General features: G+C 43.8%; 1 protein-coding gene across 3 annotated transcripts in view; it reads right to left on the minus strand.

Moving 5' to 3' along the window:
• SPOCK3 (SPARC (osteonectin), cwcv and kazal like domains proteoglycan 3) overlaps positions 1–25,587 on the minus strand; it is a 594,136-nt gene that overhangs the window by 19,954 nt on the left and 548,595 nt on the right. For all 3 annotated transcript variants that reach the window (XM_040418639.1, XM_040418640.1, XM_040418641.1), the window contains exons 7-8: positions 6,583–6,702; positions 1,208–1,429 (exon numbers count right to left, since the gene is read on the minus strand). In XM_040418639.1, the coding sequence (XP_040274573.1) occupies positions 1,208–1,429; positions 6,583–6,702 (342 nt within the window). The remainder of the gene's footprint in view (positions 1–1,207; positions 1,430–6,582; positions 6,703–25,587) is intronic.

Raw genomic sequence — 25,587 nt, forward strand, 5'->3', positions numbered from 1 at the left:
TGGAAGTTCGGGTTCGCTGGGTTCAACTGAACTTCAGGTCAAAGTTTTGGTTCGGGACCCGAACTTGAACCCTAACCCCAATTGAAGTTAATGCGGACTCGAACTTCACTTTATTATTTTCCGTTATAACATCGTTATATCGGAAAATAATAGCATTCTTAAGACAGAATGCAAAACAATATGGCCATTAAAGGGTTAAAAAAACAACTCACCTCATCCACTTGAAAGTGCTGCAGCAGCTTCTTCTATTTTCACTGAACAGGACCTGCCAAAGGACATGCAATAAGCCTGATGATGTCACCGCGTGGGAGAGTGCTGTGACGTCATCGCACACATCTCAGGTCCTTTGGCAGGTCCTGTTCAGTGAAGACAGAAGAGGCTGCTGCAGCCCGATCAAGTTGATGAGGTGAGTTTTTTTAACCTCAAAATGGCCATATTGTTTTGCATTCTGTCTTAAGAATGCTATTATTTTCCAATATAACCATGTTATAATGGAAAATAATAAAATCACCCGAACACTAAACCTGAACCTGGACTTCAGTGAAAAAGTCCAGGTTCGGATCCCAGTACCTGACCTTGCAAAGTTCGGTACGAACCCGAACTTTACAGTTCTTGTTCGCTTATCCCTAAATGTGAGCCACTGTGATAAATTTGGTGCATTTGTTGACTCAATGATCTACGTTTACACTGTCTAAATATTAGACAGGATTGGTAAATCTGCACCACTGTGCCCCTCCACAACTGCTTCATACTTACCTACTCCATTCTTCCCAATACTTCCATATAACGTCTATTGTTCTAGAGGTCAACACATTCCCACCTAGCAGTAGTAATCTGAAGCAAATCACTTCTTCAGGGAGAGCTGAATGGGGCCTACAGACTGCGTGCTGGGGGACTGACAAGTATTGGCCTCAGTACATGAGAATTATAATAACGTAATTGCCATGGTTAATTGAGGTGTATTATGTAATATCAGTAACCAAAATTCTATATAGTACATGTTTTAAAATCCATTACATTGTGAAATAACTATTACGTGAAAACTGCAACAGAATAGATTTTCTACAATTTTAAACATTTGTAACGTCATAATGATCGTCAATACCATACTGCAGTGCTGTAATATTATCAGTATTGTCCTCTACACAATACTGCACTGGTAGCTTTATAAATATGTATCCACATTCATGAAGATCTTTACGCTTACCTTGTTGTCGCTGGAAGCAGTAGCACCACTCATTGTTAGATATTAAACTGTCCTTATATGTGTCACAGGTATTGAAGAAAGCCTTTGTACACTGTTCATTCTTGTCAATATAAATGCTTCCAAGCTCAGACTGATCCAGCAACAGGTCATAATTCCGATCAAGTCTATTAAACATCCACCCAAGAGAATCCCTGCAGATTGGCAAAATGCTAGTATCAAACCCTAGGAGGCATATAAACAAAAGTTATTTAGTACTCAATGGACCAGTAATGTCATTTTCTTTAAAGTAATAAAACATAGCAAAACATATTATCATCTTTATGTGCCAAATGTACCATGCAGAATGCTATCTTACATATTCATTTTCATTTGAACAGAAACAAAAAAAATGTAAACTGATTTCTACAGCATGTTGTCAGTACTGTGTGCAGACAGAAATGTGATGAAACCTAAATATACCAACAGTGAAGCTGCAACATCAAGGAAAAGTTGTGGAATTATGGAAATCACAGGATTGATAGAAATGCTAATGATATGCAAATGATAAAAATATTAAAAACATCTCGATTTGTTCAGTATTGAGTATGAGTGTCATGTGCAGAAATACACACACTTCAATGAGGTTAAAAATGGTTTTCTAAGGAACGTTCTGCCACGCTGAATGCAAATCATCAAGATTTGTTGCTGGCAAATCTCTTTGCAATTGCCGACCCAGATGTGTTCGATTGAAGTCCAGAGATTCTACAGGCCATAGTAACATGTTTAGCCTATGCAGGCTGCTCATAGTAGCATAAGCAACATGCGGACTGGCTTTGTCCTGTTGAAAAACAGCTTCTGGTACACAGTGGAGTAATGGACGTACCACTGACTCATTGATTCAAATCAATGTAACAGTGAGCTGTAAGTTTACCTGAAGACAAGAGGGGTCCGGCTACCATACATTATACTACTCTACACCATAATCCTGGGAGTAGGACCGGTGTGACATTCCCTTGTGAATGCCTCTTTTAAGCCTCTTCAAAGAACAGAACTCCATTCCAGTTTCCATTGCCGTCTTGCTGTGGACCATGATACCCTTTGACAGCAGTTGTGTGAGGTCAATGGAAATCCTGTAGCTGGACATCTGCCTTGCAACCCAATGTCGTGAAAACTCTTCTTAGGGTTTGTGTAGACAGTGTTTGTCACCTTAAGCTTGGTCCAATTTCACTGTCATTCCAGTTCATCCTTGTTCTCCCAACCACCAGGACACACAACTTTGAACAGTGCTGACACCTCGGCCTAGGCACATAGCGATCTGCCAGAGTGATAAACCAAGGTCTCTCTTTTCAAGGATTCTGTCTCTCTCAGTTTGCGACAAATGGAGATAACTGTCACGTCAATGAACAGGAGGCATCGTACAATCATCCCATGAGACTTGATCCAATTTTTGAGGTTTCAAGTGGCTGAAAAACTTTGCTTTTAATCTGGCTTTTATGCCACTCCCACATGGGACAGATTGGAGCTAGGTGCTTGAAAATTTGATCATCTGCAGATCTTAGTGGCATTGTTACTTCCATGATTTGCATAACCTTACAGCTTATCCTTCTTGGTGTTGCAATTTCAATGTTGAGAAGTGTGGATAAACTAAAAATTGTGTTTAAGAAAATTGGTACAAAAGTACAAGTTCTGAGGCAGATGAATACCTTTTGGGCATTAACCCTTTAACATAGCTTTTTAACCCCTCAACTACCAAGCAAGTTTCAATTTTTACTCCCTGCCTTGCTTTTTAATTTTTCTGTTCACGCAACTGTATGAGGGCTTGTTTTTTGTATGACAAGTTGTACTTTCTAATAGCACCATTTTATATTGCATACAATGTAAATTCAAAATGGGGTGTTATTGTGAAAAAATGCAATACCGCCATAGTTTTATGCGTAACTACATGGAGAGCTGAAATGATGAAGACCAGAGAGAGACCACCAGCGACAATGATTGGACCATAGATCAGGATCAAGTGACTAAAGTCTCAGGTGACAACTGGGACCCCTGAGAGAAGAAGAAGCAGCAGGAAAAGGATTAGTGCCACATGACTGAAGAGGAGCCAATGCCCTGGTCTGTGCTGCAGCACCTGGATACATCTGACACAGATGAGGTGGCGTAAGGGGACTCCTTACTAAAGTCCATGAGATTGAATTTCAACCGGGATATAACAGTTTCCTGTTAACTTTTTTTAAAGAAATTTAGAGAATGTATTCATAAACTTCTATCATTTCAGTTCACATATTTTTTCTTTGGTATCTTTAAATTAGCACCATTTACTGTAGATTATTGGTAAATTAAAATAACTGCTTTGTGATGTTCTTTTCTTATGTTAGACATATGACCAAATTCACTGGAAGTTCACAAGAAAATCATCAATCATTTTAATGCACTTGGAATTGGTTACTGTACATGTATTTTAAAGTTGTGCAGAACTAGGAAACATGGCTGTTTTCTTCCAAAACCAGTATCATAACTGTCCATATGTTGTATGTGGTATTGCAGCTCAGTTCCACTCACTGCAATGGTGCTGAGCTGCAACACCAAACACAAACCATGGACAGATGTGACATGTTTCTGGCATCAAAACACCATATTTTTCTAATTCTGTACAACATCCTTTACTTTCCATAGGATGTAGAAAATGCAAAAGAGCACCCTTGTCTTTTGACCTCTGGGGACTTTTTTTTAAACTATTGCATTCTGCCTATATTGGGCTCAAGATCATTTTTCCAGTTGATCCTTATTAGTTTGTCTTCTACAGCCTTCAGTTTCACTGCCTCTGCAGACAATTCTGTCTACTGCTCAGTGACATTTTTCAAATCTGTCTGATGGCTCAATCTGTAGTTTCATCTCTAGTTTCTTGATAACCTATAAACAGTCATTTGAGTTATATTCTTGTCAAACATAAATGTTCTGCCACCCTCACACATTGACAAGAGAATGAGTTGACAGGCAGCTAAACTCTTTGCTAACAATGCAGGTAGACTCTGGGGGTCCTTTACAGCTTTTATTGAAAGGATCAGTGTAAAACTACAATAAATAACAATGCTTACTATGAGGCAAATATACACATATCACAGTATACATGACATAACATAGCAAAAGCATATGTAATATACAAACATATAGAAATACATATGGGATGAATAACGTATAGGCCACGTGTGGGGGGTGAGGGCAAGATGGCTGACTAACCATGAGCAAAGCTGACCACATAGTAGTAACTTGGGTATAGCTAATGTCACAACAATACAAAGATAACCTTGTGTGGGATGAGAAAGGTAAGTAGGACATTTTTGGCTTCCATGAAGACAAGATGGCTATTGCTAGAAGAAGGGGCAGGACCCAAGAAGCAGAGGCAGATGGGAAACTAAGGCAGCTGGAAAGGCCAAACTTATGAGAGCTCAGAAGGAGCTAATTACTAATATAGGAAGTGGTATAAAACAGGCTGCATCATGACAGTAGATGGTGCTGTTTGCAAAGCAATTAGCAGGTGGCAATACATTACAATAGGGACTATGAAAATGCACACAATAAAACAGATATTACTGCTTACGAAGGCATGACAATAGGACTTCAGCTTAAGTGAGTGTTTATGAGCTGTCTGGAGTGAAGAGATATGGGCTACAGATTGAGCTCTTACAGTTTTAATTGAGAATAAGAAGAAACAGTTTGCAGAAGCAGTGAAAACTGAGGGCTGTATTAGACAAACTGTTGACATTTTTTTTAATGAGCAATTGGAAACATTTTTTTTAGCCCAATAATAAAAAAAATGCCCCCAAAAGAGACCATAGCATTTCATTTCTATGTTTGATATTTTATATATTTATTGCATATTTGAAATAGAAAGTAGTAATCCTGGCCCTTGCTATATCCTCTGTATCTTTAGCTGCAGTGCCGTAGCAGAATCGCACAAACTGCTATCAAATGCAAAAGCTTACCCCAACCTACTACAGTACACTACTATGCAATGGAGCAGTCACAGACTAGTTAGCTAAATGCTGGAGCTGCCGTAACTTCCTAAGAAGGAACTGCCGTACCTGTCTCCCAGTGATTGTTCCGTGGCTGCTTACTCCTGTGGGCTGTAGTTGAAAGTGATACCGGGTACTTGGTTGGGGTTATTTGTTTCACGGTACGTGCCCCAGACGGAGTACAATTTGTAGACATGGCATCGCGCCACCGGCCGGGGCACGTACCGTGCTGCCGCTGACACCTGAAAATACTGGCTCTTACTTCACTGAGCCAAGGAATCTCGGTGACACATACCTTCCGTCAATGACAGACCCTTGCGCCTTCCTACAATAGGGAAAAAGCTAAACAGAGAAACAGGGTTTTTTATGTAGAGTGATTGGCCTTATCATGTTTTTATACCAAGGGGCAGACTATCCGGGACCTACAGGGAAATTGCCCAGTACGATGATGCCCAGGGGGCTCCCCAAGCCCTCCTCTCTGCCTCTGGCCAGGTACATTATGAGCTCCCAGCGGTAATTAACACTCTGGCTGCACATGCCCTCCTGAATTCAACTGCTGTGGCCAGCTACTCACCTCCTAAGCCCCCCTACTCAGTATCAGTATCAGAGACAACTCGAAGTAAGGAAAATGTCAGCTTTTGATGGCCACCACAGAGGGACAGCTTTTTGAGCAATATATTGAGCTGCACTGTGGTATATGGTTCCTCTGGGATGGTATTTTGCACTTTGGTATTGTTGACCCTGCCTACTTGTGCTACCCCACCTTCTGTCAATTTGGACCCGCCTACAACATGAGGCCACATTTAGTTTTTTTCTTCAGGGCCATTTTAAGCTCCCATTCCACCTTTGAATATACCACATTCAATATATAGCTTTCTAGTAATCATTTATATGATCTACATCACACCCACTTACTGGTCAAAGAATTTGTTAATAGAATACAGATATTGCTTTGCCAAAGGCTTGACTGGAAGAATGAACAAAAGCCATAAATACTGTTACCATTCAGGAAATCTCAGGCAATGGAACATGGAAGAATCAGGAAAATTATTTCTAAACTAGAGTTTAGAAACAGTATGACGCAACTTACAACATAGTTACTATTTTAACCTCACTTGAGTGTATGCAGATGCCTAAATGTGTGTCGTTTCTATTAACTGTGAAAAGTGATTATATATTGTGACTTGAATTATAATATTGCATCAAATAATGATATTGCGTCAATTAAAACAAGGCCCTCCGTCCTGCCTTGTGCCATTTATAATACTGGCATCTTATTTTGTGGCGGGGGCCATTGGACCACCTCAGATACCTAAGGCAACGAGCAACTGTAACCACTGCCTTCTCTGACATAGTTATAACAGTGTAACAAATATTTCTTACTACTTCTTTCTGGTCTTGAAGTTGATTTGGTTTTCTTCTTCTGGAATCCACTCTCATGAAGCGCTTTAAACCAGTCTCTTAATCGATTAGCAATTTCTCGGAACTCCTGATCAGTGCACACTGAAAATGACCAAAAATAAATTATAAATGTACATTTACCTGACATGATAGTTCTACATCAACATTTGTGTTCACACATTGCTTTTTCTGTATTTGATCTTCTGACGGGATGATACTATAACATAAAATGTGTAATAAAATATATAAAATGTATTCCATAACATAGTATTAAACAGATACATAGATCTACCCAAACTTTATGCTACTCTGCAATTACATGAAATATAGGAAGCATCATAGTGATCACACCGATTGTCCTATCGCGACACTACTGTGCACTGTGTAATGCTTAAAGGGTAACTGTCATATTTTTTTTTAATGTAATCGGATTGGTCTGAATACGTTCACCTTAGTTCCCTAGTTAATACTTTTGTATAGGTATTGAAGTACCTAGTAATTGCAGCATGTTCTTTCTTCCCCCAGGCATTTCAGTGGAGCGGCTAAAACAGCGTTGCTAGCAGGGGCGTACATAGAAATCACTAGGCCCCATAGCAGGAATCTGAATTGGGCCCCCATGCCCTATTTTTAGCCCCTCCCACTACCACCCATGGCCCTTCCGACTACCTGCCAGTGGTGTTCAGCATGTGTCGGATCTGATTGCAATTCTAGTAATTCTGCTCCTATGCCGGAACAGAATACCACAATCTTATCGCAAGTGTGTAATTAGTCTTACCTGATGAACTGTGCCCTCTACTACTGCCTGCTATATAGTGCACCACCACCATATCCCCCCCCCATGAACTGTGTCTGCCACTTCTGCCACTTATTATATTTTATTATTATATTATATAGTGCCATACACCCGTAAAATGTGCCTGCTCAGCCTTTTATATAGAGTCCGCTGCCATAATCCCACCCCCAGGATTTGTGCCTGCTACTGCTTATTATATACTGCACCAATGACATACTACCCCAAATTGTGCCTGCTACTGCCTATAATATAGTTCATCACTGTCATACCCCTTCCCCCCAAGGCCCCCATGAACAGTCCCTTCTACTGGTGTTTTTTCTACATAGTGTTCTACCCTCCTAGTCCCATATCCTCCTTCTGAGCCCCAGGCTTCCAGACTTCCCTCATCCATGAACTTTTATTCTCAAGATGTCTTCTGCTTGACTTTTCTTGGCACTCATTGTCACTGTGGAATCTTCAAGCAGCGCTGGAGACAGCAGTCACTCCTAATCTTGATGCTGCTGTCCCACAGTCAGACAGCGCTTCCTGGTAGGGTCAGCCCGACATGACTGAAGTCCTGCATCATGACTTAGTAAAGTTTCTCTTCTGGGTGCTGGGCCAGCCTATCAGCAGCAGGCTCTGATAGAACTGCTTATGCTGATTGCTCAGCCCAGCTCCCTGCAGAGAAACAGAGTGCTCGGGCATGAATGGAGCCACAGCTTCTGATGCTCTGGGTAAGAGGGAGGGGATAGAAGAGCCCACAAAAGCACAAGGGGCTAGGGAAGCCATGAGTATGCAGCTGGAAGGCAGGGCCTGAGGACTCAGGACAGGGGAGAGCCACTGTACTGTAATAAGGGGACGGGGCCTATCTTCCACGCCAGGCCCCTTTCCCCCATGGGCCCCATAGCAGCTGCGTGGTCTGCCTCTATTGGAGGTACGCCACTGGTTGCTAGGTGTCCTCCGTCTTCTATCTTCTATATACAGAAGATGGAGGACATAGTAGTGGGCAGTCCGCAACGCTGCATACGCGCTCCCGATGGACCGGTATAGTTCCAATATTCACAAAAATTTGAGATTAGAATATTCGTGATCAACTACTCAGGAGGAAGAGGGCGTTTTTAAGTCGGGAGAAAGCCGATTGGTTGTGGTGAGGCTGTGCGTTTCCGAGATGAGCCGAATGAATTCTGGGTAGTGTGGGGATTCGCTCTGGTAGTTAGGATAAGCAAGCACAGTACAGAGGCAAAATACTAATTCATAATTCAAACTTCAGTGTTTATTCACACATGATGCCAAAAACAAAACGTCACTTTTGTACTGTCAGTGTTACTTCACACCCAATGGCAAGTTAATATAACAAAAGTCACCTTGGTGGCAGTTCTGCCTCAGAAAGTCCAAATACAGGCTTTAGGCGGCCTGTTCCCCTGACACACGGGTCTCCACTCTCCAGCCCAGCACAGGCCTCAGATCCCAGCACATAGACCTGGCTCCTGAGCCCAGCTGCCTATTTAAGAACAGCCAAAACCCGGACCGGCACTTAAAATCCGGTCCGGTATTTGACCTCACCTGGCTGGAAATCAGCCCAGCAGCACATGCTGGGAGGAAAACACCTGTTTTCCAAGACCAAACCTCTCACTGTCACAGTAGTTAGGGAGGGAGGTCTTAGCCCCAGGGTAAGGGCATCGGCGGCCATCTTGAGAAGGTAGTCAGGAAGAAGTCTTTGTGAGGAGCGGTTGCTATGGACACAATCTTATTAAACAATTTGTATGTGAACACAATAATTATGGATTATCACCACAGCAGCAACAACATATATGAAAATTGCATTTTGAGTGAAAATATGACAGTTATCCTTTCATTTCCTTTGTTTTTTATATCAGATCATTTTTATTGAGTTTTTATAACATACAAAAATGACAGTAACAAGCCTGGTATATAACACCTTTGCTATTGCCATTTTATCACCGTCCTGCAGTGGTAGGTTGTCCACATATCCTAACACACTTGTTAAGGGATTCTGTGGTATAGAGACCTGGTAAACTCTTATGAGTTCATTCATCAATGCGGACCAAAAGACTAACAGCTTTGGACAGCTCCAAAAAACATATAATAAATCTGCCTGGGTTCCTCCACATCGTGCACATTGGGGCGTGTCACTTACCCCAATTTTGTGTAAAAAATATGGGGTACGGTACATTCTATGGAGTAAAAACTGTTGAGATACACGGTGTGCAGGACTGATGGACAGATACTTAGTTTGTTGTAGCACCCATTCCCAAACATCGAGAGATATCTCCCCAACATCCTTTATCCATGAGTTCCTGACTTCCTGTAGACACAAGGCTTGTTTCCTCATTAAATGTCTGTACACCACAGAGATCAGCCCTTTCTTGGAGCAGTTTTCAATAAGTCATATATAACACATTTAGTTGGGAGAATAGATCTAAGTTTATTCTGGGCCTGCAAAGCATGCCAAACCTGAAGGTAGTAATAAAATGTGGTGTGGGGTATCTGGAACTCCTCCTGTACCTTGGTGAATGATTTAAGAATCCCATCCCCTATACAGTCAGGTCCATAAATATTGGGACATCGACACAATTCTAACATTTTTGGCTCTATACACCACCACAATGGATTTGAAATGAAACAAACAAGATGTGCTTTAACTGCAGACTGTCAGCTTTAATTTGAGGGTATTTACATCCAAATCAGGTGAACAGTGTAGGAATTACAACAGTTCGCATATGTGCCTCCCACTTGTTAAGGGACCAAAAGTAATGGGACAATTGGCTTCTCAGCTGTTCCATGGCCAGGTGTGTGTTATTCCCTCATTATCCCAATTACAATGAGCAGATAAAAGGTCCAGAGTTCATTTCAAGTGTGATATTTGCATTTGGAATCTGTTGCTGATAACTCAAGATGAGATCAAAAGAGCTGTCACTATCAGTGAAGCAAGCTGAAAAAAAAAAAAAAAACATCAGAGAGATAGCAAAAACATTAGGCGTGGCCAAAACAACTGTTTGGAACATTCTTAAAAAGAAGGAACGCACCGGTGAGCTCAGCAAGACCAAAAGACCCGGAAGACCACGGAAAACAACTGTGGTGGATGACCGAAGAATTCTTTCCCTGGTGAAGAAAACACTCTTCACAAGAGTTGGCCAGATCAAGAACACTCTTCAGGAGGTAGGTGTATGTGTGTCAAAGTCAACAATCAAGAGAAGACTTCACCAGAGTGAATACAGAGGGTTCACCACAAGATGTAAACCATTGGTGAGCCTCAAAAACAGGAAGGCAAGATTAGAGTTTGCCAAATGACATCTAAAAAAGCCTTCACGGTTCTGGAAAAACATCCTATGGACAGATGAGACCAAGATCAACTTGTACCAGAGTGATGGGAAGAGAAGAGTATGGAGAAGGAAAGGAACTGCTCATGATCCTAAGCATACCACCTCATCAGTGAAGCATGGAGGTGGTAGTGTCATGGCGTGGGCATGTATGGCTGCCAATGGAACTGGTTCTCTTGTATTTATTGATAATGTGACTGCTGACAAAAGCAGCAGGATGAATTCTGAAGTGTTTCGGGCAATATTATATGCTCATATTCAGCCAAATGCTTCAGAACTCATTGGACGGCGCTTCACAGTGCAGATGCACAATGACCCAAAGCATACTGCAAAAGCAACCAAAGAGTTTTTTAAGGGAAAGAAGTGGAATGTTCTGCAATGGCCAAGTCAATCACCTGACCTGAATCCGATTGAGCATGCATTTCACTTGCTGAAGACAAAACTGAAGGGAAAATGTCCCAAGAACAAGCAGAAACTGAAGACAGTTGCAGTAGAGGCCTGGCAGATCATCACCAGGGATGAAACCCAGCGTCTGGTGATGTCTATGCATTCCAGACTTCAGGCTGTAATTGACTGCAAAGGATTTGTAACCAAGTAATAAAAAGTGAAAGTTTGATTTATGATTATTATTTTGTCCCATTACTTTTGGTCCCTTAACAAGTGGGAGGCACATATGCAAACTGTTGTAATTCCTACACCGTTCACCTGATTTGGATGTAAATACCCTCAAATTAAAGCTGACAGTCTGCAGTTTCAGCACATCTTGTTTGTTTCATTTCAAATCCATTGTGGTGGTGTATAGAGCCAAAAATGTTATAATTGTGTCGATGTCCCAATATTTATGGACCTGACTGTACATATGGCTAACCAATACAATGCCATGTGAGTGCCAAGTGTCAAGTTGTGATAGATTATACACCTCCGGCAATCTGGCGTTATTCCAAAGAGGCGTACAATATACACTGCCCTCTATTCCCAGCTCCTGTTTGCCCCTATCCCAAACTCTGTACATCAACTGAAAAATTGGCCTTCCTATTACCGCCTGTTGAAAAGCATCTATCTCAAGTTTTAGAAAAATGGGACCGTAACCTACCACCTTCTGGATAATATTGGCATTAGAATCTACAGAATTGGATAAGCCCCACCCAGCAAAATGTTGCATCTGGGAGGCTAGAAAATATATCCACATATTAGGCAGCGCTAGACCTCCCTCCCTAATTGATAGTTACATATTTTCTAGCTTAATTCTATGTGGCCCAGCCTTCCAAATTTGCTTTGTGGTGGCACTGCAGGAGAACAGTACACTTACAGCCATACGGAACACCTGATTGCCAATAGGTAGATATTTTGTGGATGTCTTATTGTAAAGAGATGCTCCAAACAAGTAGGGACTGCCAAAAGCAGAGAATTTCTTTACCACCTTAAAAATGCAGTGAGTTTGCGTTTTTTTGTTTTAATTTTTTACTCCCTGCCTTCCTGGAACCATAACTTTTTAATTTTTCCGTTCACATAGACATATGAGAGCTATTTATTGCCAGACAAATTGTAATTTCTTATAGCAGCATTTAGTAGTACTGCATATGGTGTAGTGGGAAGCTGGAAAAAATTCCAAATTGGGGGAACTGGAAAAAACAACAACACAATTCTGCTATAGTTTTATGGGTTTCAATTTTATGGCATCTCCTATGTGGTAAAACTGACCTAATGTAACTTCATTCTCTGGGTCAGTATAATTATTGCAACACCACATTTTTATATTTTTTCTTGGGTTTTAATACTTGATGTTTTTTCTTTGCACTGCCGTATTATGAGCCCTGTAGCGTTTTTATATTTACAGTGGCATGAAAAAGATTGGGCACTCCTGTTCAAAATTTCTGTTACAGTTAAGCAAGATGAATAAAGTTAAAGATGACACATTCCCTTTGTATTTTAAGCAAGTCTTCAGTTCGCGATAGTTCATGGTGGTGACACCTCAGATATGCTTGTACAAGGTATTGAAAGGGTCAATAAACCAGCAAGGAGAGGTGACCGCAAAAGGAAACTTCTGAATAGAGAATCCCATTGGATTTTCCGGTTAGAAAGTCGCCAACCCCAAGGGTTAAATAAAAGATTAGACCTGATTTTACAATACAAAATAATTGTATTCCCTATATCTTCAAGCTATTTGTGATGATATTTTAAGTTTGTTTTACCATCATGCACCTTTGCAGGAGGGAGTAGCCACATGACCCTTTGATTGGTCCAGGTGTGGTCTCCTCCTCCTATAAAGGTGAAGATTTAGTGTATTTTTAGCGGTCATGAGTAAGGGCTAAAATTATTTTGCTGCCCGAAACGTGTATACCGATGCAACCTGTACTTGGATGTTTTTAATACTTGATACTCAATAAAGTGCTTTTGGAACTTCACAAAGAAAGGCTGGACAACTCTTCACGTATCCTTATTGCTCCTAGTCCGGGTGAGTGAGCGGTCCGTGTCCTTATGGTTGGAGTTTACAGACAGGTGAGAGCTGCTCTAATTACGCTTTACCTTTGAAAAGATAAATATACCCCCTTGACATCTAGGCATAGCAGATTTTTGTAAAAATAGATTAGCTAAAAATGCGCCACGCATTTTGGCGCATGTACAGCAAAGTCTACATGCCCTGGCGCTAATAAATGTGGGCCTTTATTAGTAGAATAATATACCTGTATGCCACAAAAGTGGCGTATATCAATATATAAATGGGCCACATAAAGTATATCTTATTTATCCATTATATGACAGCCACAATGATGATATTTTGTAAAGTTTTTTTTTTTTTTTTTTTTTATAGGCCAGTATTGGAAGGATTACAGAATCACATACAGGATGATTTACTAGAGATTTTACTAGATTAAAGCATGTTTCTAAAGATCTCAACAAATACCAATGCGAGATAAGAAAACAATATGCTACTTGCTGCTTCAGAGTGCCTGCTCCATTCTTATGTGCATTGTAAAAACAAGAGCACTTCACCCCTCAGGCTCCCACTTGTTCATCATATAAAAAAAAAATTCTCTCTCTACATGGTGCACATGAATTCTGTTATTCAACTTTGCTTGACATGCTGTCAAATACTTACACACAATTTTGTGATATAGAGAACAAATAAAATGATTTATAAAACAAGGCCTGACAAATACATTCAAAAACAAGTCAACTTAAAAAAAATCTTTGCTGCTATAAAATATTTATTATGCTTAGCTTAAAGGAAATGTGTCACCAAAAATGTTATCTGCCAGTTAAAATCAGATAGCAGCACATCTCCTTTTTTATAATCTCTTTTTATTTTCTGATTGCAGATTTATTTCCTCTATTTCCTAAACATGATTATGGGGCTCTTGCCTGAGCTGTTCTTAACAGCATTTACAAAGCCCCATGGTCCATAAACACAATGGTCTGGAGGGGACCTCAATGGGAGAGTTTTCTAGGCATGCTCTGTGACCTATGCAGAGGTCATTGTACAAGGAAGGATTAGGTAATCTTTGATTATCACCTATTGTGAATGATGGTTCCAGTGGCGTACATAGAGAAGTAAGGGCCTCATAGCAAGGATCAAACCAGGCCCCCCACACTGCTTCATTTGCTAAAAGTTGTTCGTTTAGAGGGTAGAGTCCTGATCAAGTTTTCACCTCCAGTATAAGAGGAGATAATTAGAGATGGCCTTGCGGTTCGCCCGGCGGTTGTTTTGCGGCGAAACTTTGCTCGTTCGGGGTTCGCCAAACATGCGAACATATGACGATGTCCGCCGGCGCCATATTCTTTCGCATTGTGCCAAACTTTGACCCATGACACATCCATCAGGTGGGACAGGACAGCCAATTGAGACGTTTTTTAGCACATGGACATAACCCCTACCTTATAAATAAACCTGATCTGGCCGCCATTTTACATTCAGTCTTTTGCCAGTGTAGGGAGAGGTTGCTGTGTGGAGCAGGGACAGACTGTTAGGGACACCAAACGCTAGCTAATAGGGCCACAAAAGTCCTTTTAAGGACTGGTATAGGTATGCTATCGATAGGTGTGACATACTGAGGTGTGTGATATACTTATAATATACTTTCTTGTAAATTTTCTTTTTATTGAGCAGTAATAATAAATGCTTGAAGGATCCAACTCCTTGCAATGACTGCGCAACAGGTAATATGGTACATACAGCATGAGCATACTTTGTACAGAGGCAGATACAATGTGTACATACATAACATGAAGTATACAGAGCAAGTATTGGTTGTGACATAGAACACGTACATAGTAGTGATAATCCTGTGTACTTGAGCATTACATAATTGTTACATTCTTGTTCGCTATACCAAATGTGCATAAGGTTCAATCTTATACAGTAGCTGTGTAATAGATTAGTTGTAAAGCACTCTAAGAACGTCTTATGCACAGCATATAACTGCAGTGCAAATAAAGGTGCCATGTTGTACCATAACATAAGTATTATCTTAGCATCATGAGTAAGCAACATTCTTTGTGTTTAGTGATAAACCAGCGATGCAAAAGCATCTACACTAAGTGCAGTGGGGGAGTGGGAAGAGGTTTGTGTGTGTGTGTGGGGGGGGGTAGATACAGATGGAGAAACACAGATGGGGGTGGTAGGGGGAGGAGTGGGGGGGAGTAAGAGGCCTTTCAGTGTAAGGCCCTCCTGTACACGCAAACAACCAATGCCACATAACTACTATGTGATACAGGTTGAAGAGCATTCTTGGGTAGATGAGTCAGGTGCTGAAGGACAAAGCAATATTCTATTCAGTTGGGACCTGGCTAGATCCTAGAGCTAGGGATCTGAACGCCAACCAAGGTCTCCACATCCTCAGGTGTCTCTCGTGCTGTCTGGCTTCACAGCTCGCTAGCTCCTCCAATCAACATATCTGGTCAACCTTAGTTATCCAGTGTGGAATTGTTGGGGGGTCTTCTTCGCTAAGCCATCTCTGTGGTATGCGTAGCCTTCACAGCTTGTAATAGGTGGGTAGCTAAATTCCTTTTAGAAGGAAACAAGGCGGTTGTGGGAAGCCAGAGGTGCACCAATTCTGAAGACAGCGGGACAGGAGTGATCACTACCTTATTAATTATATCTGATATTTTATCCCAGTACGGGCGAATTTTCGGACATGCCCAGAAGATATGTGTCTGTGTGCCTACATCTTCTTTGCATATGGTCTGCCATTGGTCTGACAGCGAATAGTGTAAGGTCAGCTGGCATAGTTGGGGATGGGGAATGAAGTAGACATTGGTCTTTGTTGAGTTGCCTAATAACCGAAAGTGTGCCCCTAAGTAAGACCTGGGAGTGTAGTGAGGAGGAACTCAGCCCCCATAGTCCAGCTCTCTGCAACCTGGTGAGTTGGGAAATCTCCAGGTCACTGCCTTGGGTGTGAAAGTTTGGAACATGAACCTGTAGCCATCTTTTCAGGTGAATGGCTTTGTAATATAGTTGGGCATCTGGAAGGGACATTCCACCTTGGTTTTTCCTTAATATTAGACTGCGATGTGCCAATCTGGCTCCCCTCCCCCCCCCCATAAAAATATGCTGAACAGTCTTCTAATCTGGGTAAAGAAGGAGGGGAGAAAGACAGGCAGCATCTGCATGACATATAGGATCTTGGGCATGATAAATGCTTTTAGCAGATTTTTACGGCCCATCCATGAGATGTATGGAATGCGCAATGTGTGGAGTTGTTGCTGGACTTCCGTCAGTAGTGGTGCATAATTTAGCTGGAATAATTTATCTAGTTTAGAGGGGATCTTAATGCCCAAATAAGATAGATGGGATTTTTGCCAAATAAAAGGGGTTGTGGACTTGAGGAGGGGGATCAATTTCAATGGGGCCGAGACATTCATGGCTTCCGATTTGGAGTAATTCACTTTAAAGTTGGAGACCCTTCCATATTGCTCGAAGAGAGATAACAGATGTGGGATGGCCTCGACCGGGTTGGAGACCATCATCAGTAGGTCATCTGCATAAGCCGCATTAAGATATTCCATATAGTCATTCTTAGTCCTAACTCCTTTAATACCTGGATGGTCCCTGATAGTTTGAAGTAGTGTTTCCATGACTAGGATGTACAGTGCAGGTGATAAGGGGCAACCCCGGTGCGTCCCATTCCTTATGGGGAAGAGAGGGGACAGGGTACCATTTACTCGAATTCGGGTGCCAGGGTCACCATATAGCGTTATGATTGCATCCTGAAACTGTATCGGAATACCAAACTTATGAAGCGTTTTCCTCATGAATTCCCAGCTGACCCGGTCAAAGGCCTTCTCCGCATCTATACCTAGTAAGACCATGGGGAGGGGTTTTTTCATGGCAAATTGAATGGCTGATATTATTCTGCAGGAGTTATGGCTACCTTCCCTACATGGGACGAAGCCAGCTTGTTCAGGGTGAATAAGCTTGTGGAGAAAGGCGCTTATACAAGTGGCTAATAGTTTTGCCCAAATTTTGATGTCTACATTTAAAAGCGATATCGGCCTATATCTGCCACAGAGTTTAGGGTCTTTTCCAGGCTTAGGAAGGATCGTAACAGTAAGGAGTTCAATGCACCAAGCAGTGAGGTGGGGGGCGAGTATTTTTAAGAACTTTTTGAAGTAACTAACCGGGAAGCCATCAGGGCCTGGGCTCTTCCCAAGGGGCATGGAGTTTAGAATATTTGGGACCTCTTTCTCAGTGACAGGGACTAATAATGCTGCACTTTCTATGTCATCTAGTCGGGGAAGTTTCAGGCGATGTAGGAAGTCGCTTATCAACGAATCTTTGGACCCATTGATCCCTTCTGTTCCCTCAGGGAGCCCATATAGATCCTGATAGAATTTTTGAAATTCTTTGGCAATGTCAGCTGTGTTATGCAGTGTGGTACCATCCTTTGTGTTGATACCCAGGATATACATGGAGTCTTTCCTCTGCTTAAGAAGAGAAGACATCAGTTTTGTACCCTTGTCTCCGTGCGAATAGAAGCGGAATTGTGAGTACTGATAGGCTTTTGCATGGCATATGTTAAGGTGATCTTTCAGCTGTGTGCGCAGGATAGTTAATTCAGCCTGTGCCTCCAGGGCTCTGGAACGCTTGTGTATGGATTCTATAAGGGCGATCTGCTTAAGCAGGGAGTTTAGGGTTTCTTGTCTGTCTCTTTTGACTTTGCTACCTAGGGCTATAAGTTCCCCTCTTATAACCAGCTTATGAGTCTCCCATACGGTCGTCAGAGGCATACCTTCTGTAGTGTTATCTTTGAAAAACCAGGACAATTTTTGACTGAGGGCATTAACATCTTCTTGTTTGTCTAACAAAGTTTCGTTCAGTCTCCATTGTCTAGCATGCAAGGGCAGAGATGGAAACAACAGCGAAGTTGACACAGGTGCATGGTCTGAGACCGTGATGGGTTCAATGGCAGATTGCATCACCCTATCAGCACAACTGCTCGAGATCAGGATATAATCCAATCTCTTATGAGTGTTGTGTGGCACTGAGAAAAATGTGTAGTCTCGATCAGTAGGGTGAAGCAACTTCCATGAATCTACAAGATTGGTATCCGATAGGTAAGCATTAACACGTCCTAAAGCTGCCTGAGTCAGCTGAGAGGAGCTGTCAGAGGCATCTACCATAGGGTTCAGCGTGATATTGAGGTCTCCTTCAATCAATCTGATGCCCTCAGCAAAAGAAGAAAACTTTTTTAGGGTACTGACAATCCATTTCGTTTGACCCCTATTGGGGCTATATAGACTGGCAAGAGTTACCACCTGAGTGCCTAACATCCCTTTCACAAAGATGTAACGACCCTCTGGATCTGTTTGGGTACATGTGGTTTTAAAGGGGACTCTCTTAGAGATTGCGATACCTACTCCCCTTGAGGCCTTATCAAACGTGCTGGTAAACCAGCGTTGGAAGTATGCTTTTGGGAGAGTGGGTATGTGGGCCGTTTTAAAGTGCAATTCTTGAAAGAAGCATATGTCCGTGCATGATTTCCTCAATAGGCGGACAACCTGTGATCGCTTCTGTGGGGTGTTAAATCCCCTTACATTAAAGGAGGTAAATTTAACTATCGACATTGTATTGTTAATGGGGTCACTCTAGAGCTTGTGGTTAGAGTGGGTGTGGGCGTGTGACCAGGGAAACGGGGTGAAATCAGAAACATCAGTAACAACTGAAATGTAGAACAAATTATCAACAATGGTAGTGGGTGACTCGTGCTGAGCGCGCGGCCCCAAGAAAAGAGGCATAGCGCGAACAGCCCGAGCCAGCCTAGCAAATAGCGCTTGCACCAGGTTTGCGCAGTGAAACCCCTGGTGAGTGCCTAAGGGGGAGGCAGGCAAATGGCCATCAAAGGAGACCCGCCAGTTCGCCCTGCAAAGTATAGCAAACCTTAATAACAATCAAGATATTATCTATATCAACCTAGCCAATATATATGAACAGTCTGACAATCCAAGGGGTCGCCAAGGGTCGAAGACCCTCAGACTGCCAGGCTACAAGTGAGTGCATTACATACACATTGGATAGGGACATTGCGTTGTGTCATATACTTGCGTAATGGCATTGGGGTGTAGCATTAATGGCGAGTTATCGGAGTCGCATTTATGCCCCAAAGATTGCCGTCCATAGGTGAGGCTGTGCCCAGCGGGCGGCTTCTAAGGCCTCACGGTCTGTAGTTGGCTTTTTTCTTCGTCGTGGCCTTGACCCATCTCTGTTCTTCTGGAAGGATCTGGCAGCGGGACTCCTATGTCAGCTGAAGGGAGCCATGATGGAATGTCCAGCGGGGTGGTTTGAAGCAGTTCCCATGCTGCAGGTAAGTCCGCAGGCGACTGGATCGTGCATCTCTTGCCATCAGAAGAGAAGGTGAGGCCGAAAAGGAATAACCATTTATATGGTGTTTTTGTGGCCCTCAGATGGTCTGTGAGCGGCCACAGGGCCCTCCGTTTATATAGGGTCGAAGACGCGAGGTCCTGGAACAGGAGTATCTTGTCCCCTTCATATAGGGGGTCCTTATGTTCTCTAGCTGCTTTAAGTATCGCAGCTGTGTCCACATATCGTAGCAAGCCGCAGACCAGATCTCTTGGCGGATCGTTGTCCTTGGGCTTGGGCCTGAGCACTCTGTGTATACGCTCAATACAGATCTCGGCTGCTCTGTTGGCACCTAGTAGGCCGGAGAAAATGGCGGTTGCCGCCTCAGGTAACGCTTCATGGATTAAATGCTCTGGTAGGCCTCGCAGGCGGATGTTCTTCCTTCTACTGCGGTTTTCCTGGTCCTCTATGAGGGCGTAAGCATTATCCAAAGAGTTAGCGTATGCAGCACTGTTATCACCCAGGGTACGGGCGAAGGTAAGAATGGCCGCTTGTGTGTGCTCCAACTTCTCCACACGGTGCCCTATGTGCTTAATGTCGCTCTTGATCTCGGTGAGGTCTTGAAGCACCGGAGCTAATGCCGACGACAGAGCTTGTTGTATGAACTGGCGCGAGATGGGCGCGGGGTTATTTGTGCGGGCCCCAGCTTCCAGATCAGATGAGGCCCCTTCAATTCCCTCCGTGTCAAGCGCCCAGTCCTCATGTTCAGGCGGCGCCATCTTGGTAGCGCATGTGGCCGGAGGCTTCTTATTCAGGAATTTCTCCATGTCCAGGACTCCACGATCTTGTTTAGGAGGTTCTGGCTTGTCTCTGGGGATGTATTTTCCAACTTTTCCCATTTGACTGGCTAGGTAGCGAAATTTACCAGTTTGCAGGGTCACTGGGAGAGGAGCTCTCTCACATGTGTCTGACTCAGTAGGCAGTCAGGCCTACTTATAATATACTTTCTCACATAGAAAGTATATTATAGTGCATTTGTATTGTGCAGCAGCTGTGTGCGGTTCTTCTGAGATACCGCAGCTAGATAGAGGGACAAACGCTATTGGAATAACTAATTGCAACTGGTGTGATATACCTGTTGCCCCCCCCCCAAAAAAAAAAATTGAGGGGTGTGATATACCTGTAATATACCTTCTAACATAGAAAGTATGTTATAGTGCATTTGTATTGTGCAGCAGTTGTGTGCGGTTCTGCTGAGATACCACAGCTAGATAGAGGGACAAACGCTATTGGAATAACTAATTGCAACTGGTGTGATATACCTGTTGCCCCCAAAAATATGATTAAGGGGTGAGATATACCTGCTTCTACAAAATACAAATTAAGGGGTTTGATATACCTGCTTCCACAAAATACTGATTGAGGGGTGTGATACACCAGCTTCCACAAAATATTGATTGAGGGGTGTGATACACGGGCTTCCACAAAATATTGATTGAGGACTGCGATACACCAGCTTCCACCAAATATTGATTAAGGGGTTTGATATACCACTTCCAGCAAATACTCATTAAGGGGCTCTATATACCTGTTTCCACAAAATACTAATAGAGGGGATTGATATTCCGTCTTCCACCAAATATAGATTGAGGCCTGCGATACACCACCAAATATTGATTAAGGAGTTTAATATACCAGCTTCCAGCAAATACTCATTAAGGGGGTCTATATACCTTTTTCCACAAAATACTGATAGAGGGGATTGATATACCGGCTTCCACCAAATATTGATTGAGACCTGCGATACACCAGCTTCCACCAAATATTGATTAAGGGGTTTGATATACTGGCTTCCAGCAAATACTCATTAAGGGGTTCTATATACCTGTTTCCACAAAATATTGATAGAGGGGATTGATATACCGGCTTCCACCAAATATTGCTTGTGGCCTGCGATACAACAGCTTCCACCAAATATTGATTAAAGGGTTTGATATACCAGCTTCCAGCAAATACTCATTAAGGGATTTTATATACCTGTTTCCACAAAATACTGATAGAGGGATTGATATACCGGCTTCCACCAAATATAGATTGAGGCCTGCGATACACCGGCCTCCACCAAATATTGATTAAGGGGTTTGAAATACCGGCTTCCACCAAATATTGCTTGAGGCCTGCGATATACCTGTTTCCACAAAAACTGCTCTTCTATAGGGACTTTGTCACAGGGTCATTTTGAAAATGACAGGCAGAGGAAGAGGCAGTCCATTCCGCAGGGGTCGGGCAGGTGCACCAGGCCGGAGCCTAATTGGGAAGTCGGAGAAGGTGCGTGCGATTACGTCAAAGGCCACACCAGAGTTGGTTGAGTGGCTCACTCAGCCTTCCGCTTCTGCACCCTCCTCATCCTCTGTATCTGCACCCTCCTCACTCTCTGCTGTGTGCACCCCCAAAGACACTACCACTACCACCACCAAAGCCCCTTCACTCGAGTCAGAGGAATTATTTTTTCATCCATTCCCAGACCTTACCGATGCGCAGCCATTCTTGGCATCGGATCAGGAAGAGGAGGTAGCAACGGACGCCACCCACCGGTATGACTATAGTACTCAGATCAGCCCAAGGACGGAGGTCCCCGCTGTTGCTGCCTACTCCGAGATCTCTAATGTCAGTGGTGGTGAAAGTGACGATGATGACATGTCGATGGATGTCACGTGGGTGCCCACAAGAGAGGAAGAGGTGCGGAGTTCAGAGGGAGAGATAGAGCAGCAGATAGGGTGTAGAAGGAGGAGAAGCAGGCAGAACTCGCAGTGCAGAAGGAGGCAAAAAGCAGACTGCAAATTTATCTGGAGCGAGCGATACGCCATGCACGGTCACATCTTGTGCTCCAAGGACGCTGGCACATGACTCCGCAGTGTGGGCTTTTTTTTTTACGTGTCAGCTGCTAAAGATAGTGTTGCCATCTGCAGCCTGTGCTGTCAACGCATAAGTCGCTTACCCAACACTCACCTAGGGACGACTGCCTTTAGAAGGCAGCTGGCCTCCCATCACCGAGCCCGGTGGGAGCAACACCGTCAGAACCCACAAAGCCACACTCCCGGCGCTCCACGTCCTGCCTCTTCTCCTTTTCTTCTCTCCTCCCATTTGTCCTCTATTCCACCTTTCACCGTGCCGTCATCGCGTTCATCTGGCAAAAGGCAGGCTTCCGTGGCTTAAATGTTCTAACGTAAAAAGTTGAGGACACCGGATAACGCTCTTGCCCAACAGCTGACGGCTGGCTTGTCGGAACTGCTAGCCCGCCAACTACTGCCATATCTACTGGTGGACTCGGAGGCCTTTAGAAAATTTGTTGCCACACCGCAATGGAAGCTCCCGGAAGGAAATATTTCTCCCAGAAGGGCATCCCGGAATTATATCGCCATGTTCAGCGGCAAGTGAATGTATCTCTGGCACAGTGTCGGTGCCAAGATACATCTGACCACAGACACGTGGTCTAGCAAACATGGGCAGGGAAGGTACATAACTTTTACTACCCACTGGGTGAACCTTCTGACAGCTGTCATGCATGCAACCCGTGACACCCGTGTGAATTTGGTGTTACCGCCATGGATTGCATGCAGGCCTGCCTCTTCTTGTCTTTCTCCTACTCCATCCTCCGTCTCCTCCTCGGCTGACTCCTCTTTTTCCACTGCTACCGCCTCTTCTGCTGCGCCCTCCAAGCTCCCAGAACCTATTTGATGTCCCAGGTGAGACGTCGCCATGCTGTGCTGCGGATGTTGTGCCTGAAAGCCAAGCAAGAGCTACACCGGTGCTGCGCTGCTTTCAGCTCTGCGGTCACAGGCCGATCAGTGGCTAACCCCGCTCAATTTGACAGTTGGTAAAGTGGTGTGCGACAAAGGTGCCAATCTGTTGAGCACGCTGAAACAGGACAAAATGACACACGTGCCATGTATGGCACACGTCCTGAACTTAGTCGTGCAGCGATTCGTTGCCAAATACCCCGGGGCTTAGGACATCTTGCGGCAGGCCAGGAAAATCTCTGGCCATTTTAGAAGATCTTACATGGCCATGGCTCACCTTGCTGACGTTCAGCGGCAACACCACCTGCCGTCAGACGTCTGATTTATGACAGCCCGACGTGCTGGAACTCCACCTTGTATATGCTTGATAGGCTGCTCCAGCAGCAACGTGCCGTCAATGACTACCTGTACTCTGAACTCTGCAGCTGGACAGGTTCTTGGGAGCTTGGTCTCTTTTCACCGCGCCAGTGGCTGCTCATGCGTGACACATGCAGACTTCTGCGGCCATTTGATGAGATCACCAAACTGGTCAGTCGCAGCCAGGGCACCATCAGTGACATCGTACCTTACTCCTTCTTTCTGAAGCATGCATTGCGTCATGTCATTGATCAAGCCGTCGAGGAGCAGGAGCTGGAAGATAAGGCAATGGATCGCAATGCTAAATGATTTCCCAGGGGGGGCTAATCAATCTGAGACAAGTCAGCAGGAGTCTGAAGAGGAGTCAGAGGAGGATGGTGGCTGGGAGGAGGAGGAGGAGGAGCAAGAAGAGCAGGCTTTGAGGGGGACTTTGAACTTTTCGGGGATCCCTGTTGTTGTCTGTGGCTGGGGGGAGGAGACCAAGGATGACATTCTCCTGGGCGATAAGCAGGAGCCAGGGCGCTCCACCGCTTCCAATTTAGTGTAAATGGGGGCCTTCATGCTCCAGTGTTTGAAGAGGGACCCCATATAAAAAGCATAAAGGGAAAGGAACAGTACTGGGTGGCAACGTACTTAGACCCCCGATACAAACACAAAATGGCGGACATGTTACCAGCATCACAGAGGGCTGTCAGAATGCAGCATTTCCAGGCCTTGCTGCGAGAGATGCTGCATCCTTCTGTTGCGGGCACTGGCAGAGGAATTTCCACCCACAGAGAAACAGGTGCGGGTACCAATCCTACCGCGCATGCAAGAAGAGGGTGGTTTGAAGATGTGTTAGTCACTTCGGAAATGAGATCATTCTTGCAGCCAACACATCAACAGCCGCCCTCTGGATCCAGCCTCAGGGAACGCCTAGACCGACAGGTGTCCGACTACATCGGGTTAACGGCCGATGTGGACGCTCTGAGAAGCGAGGAACCCCTGGACTACTGGGTGTGCAGGCTTGATATGTGGCTAGAGCTGGCACAATTTGCCATGGAACTCTTGGCTTGCCCCTCGCCGAGTGTCCTGTCCGAAAGGATGTTCAGCGCAGCAGGGGGGATCGTGACCGATAAGCGCACTCGCCTAGCTCACGATAGTGTGGACTACCTCACATTTCTAAAAATGAATGAGGCAAGGATCTTGGAGGAATTCAACACCTGTGACGACCATGGTTAATTGAGCCCATACATATCCACCACCACCCAGAACAAAGAATGGTCCCTGTCTTATGAAAATACAGCGGCATAAACGGCCTTATATTTCCAGTGAATGCCTAATGTTTGGGGCCTGTACTCCACTGGCCTGCAGTAAAATTGTTATCCAATGACCACCTAATATCCCTCCAGCCACATAATCACTTGATCTTTTTTGTACAGTGAATGCCTAATTGTTGGGGCCTTGGAGAAATTCAACACCTGTGACGACCACGTGTTATCGAATTTCACCTATTATCATTTGGGGTTTATTCAAGAGGGGGGATTTTATTAGCCATGTTTTTAATCCAATTTAATATTTTTAGTTCTTTTAAACATATGTATTTGACATGTATTTGTACTGGCCTACAGTAAAATGGTTATCCAATGACCATCTAATATACCTCCAGCCACATAATCACTTGATCTTTTCTGTACGTGAATGCCTAATGTTTGGGGCCTGTACTCCACTGGCGTGCAGTAAAATTGATATCAAATGACCGTCTAATATACCTCCAGCCACATAATCACTTGATCTTTTCTGTACGGTGAATGCATAATTTTTGGGGCCGGTAATCTAACTGACCAACAGTAAAATTTTTATACGGTGACCGCCTAATGTACCTCCAGCCACATAATCACTTGTTCTTTTCTGTACGGTGAATGCCTAATGTTCGGGGCC

This window comes from Bufo bufo, chromosome 2 (assembly GCF_905171765.1).
Source record: "Bufo bufo chromosome 2, aBufBuf1.1, whole genome shotgun sequence".
Lineage (NCBI taxonomy): Eukaryota > Metazoa > Chordata > Amphibia > Anura > Bufonidae > Bufo > Bufo bufo.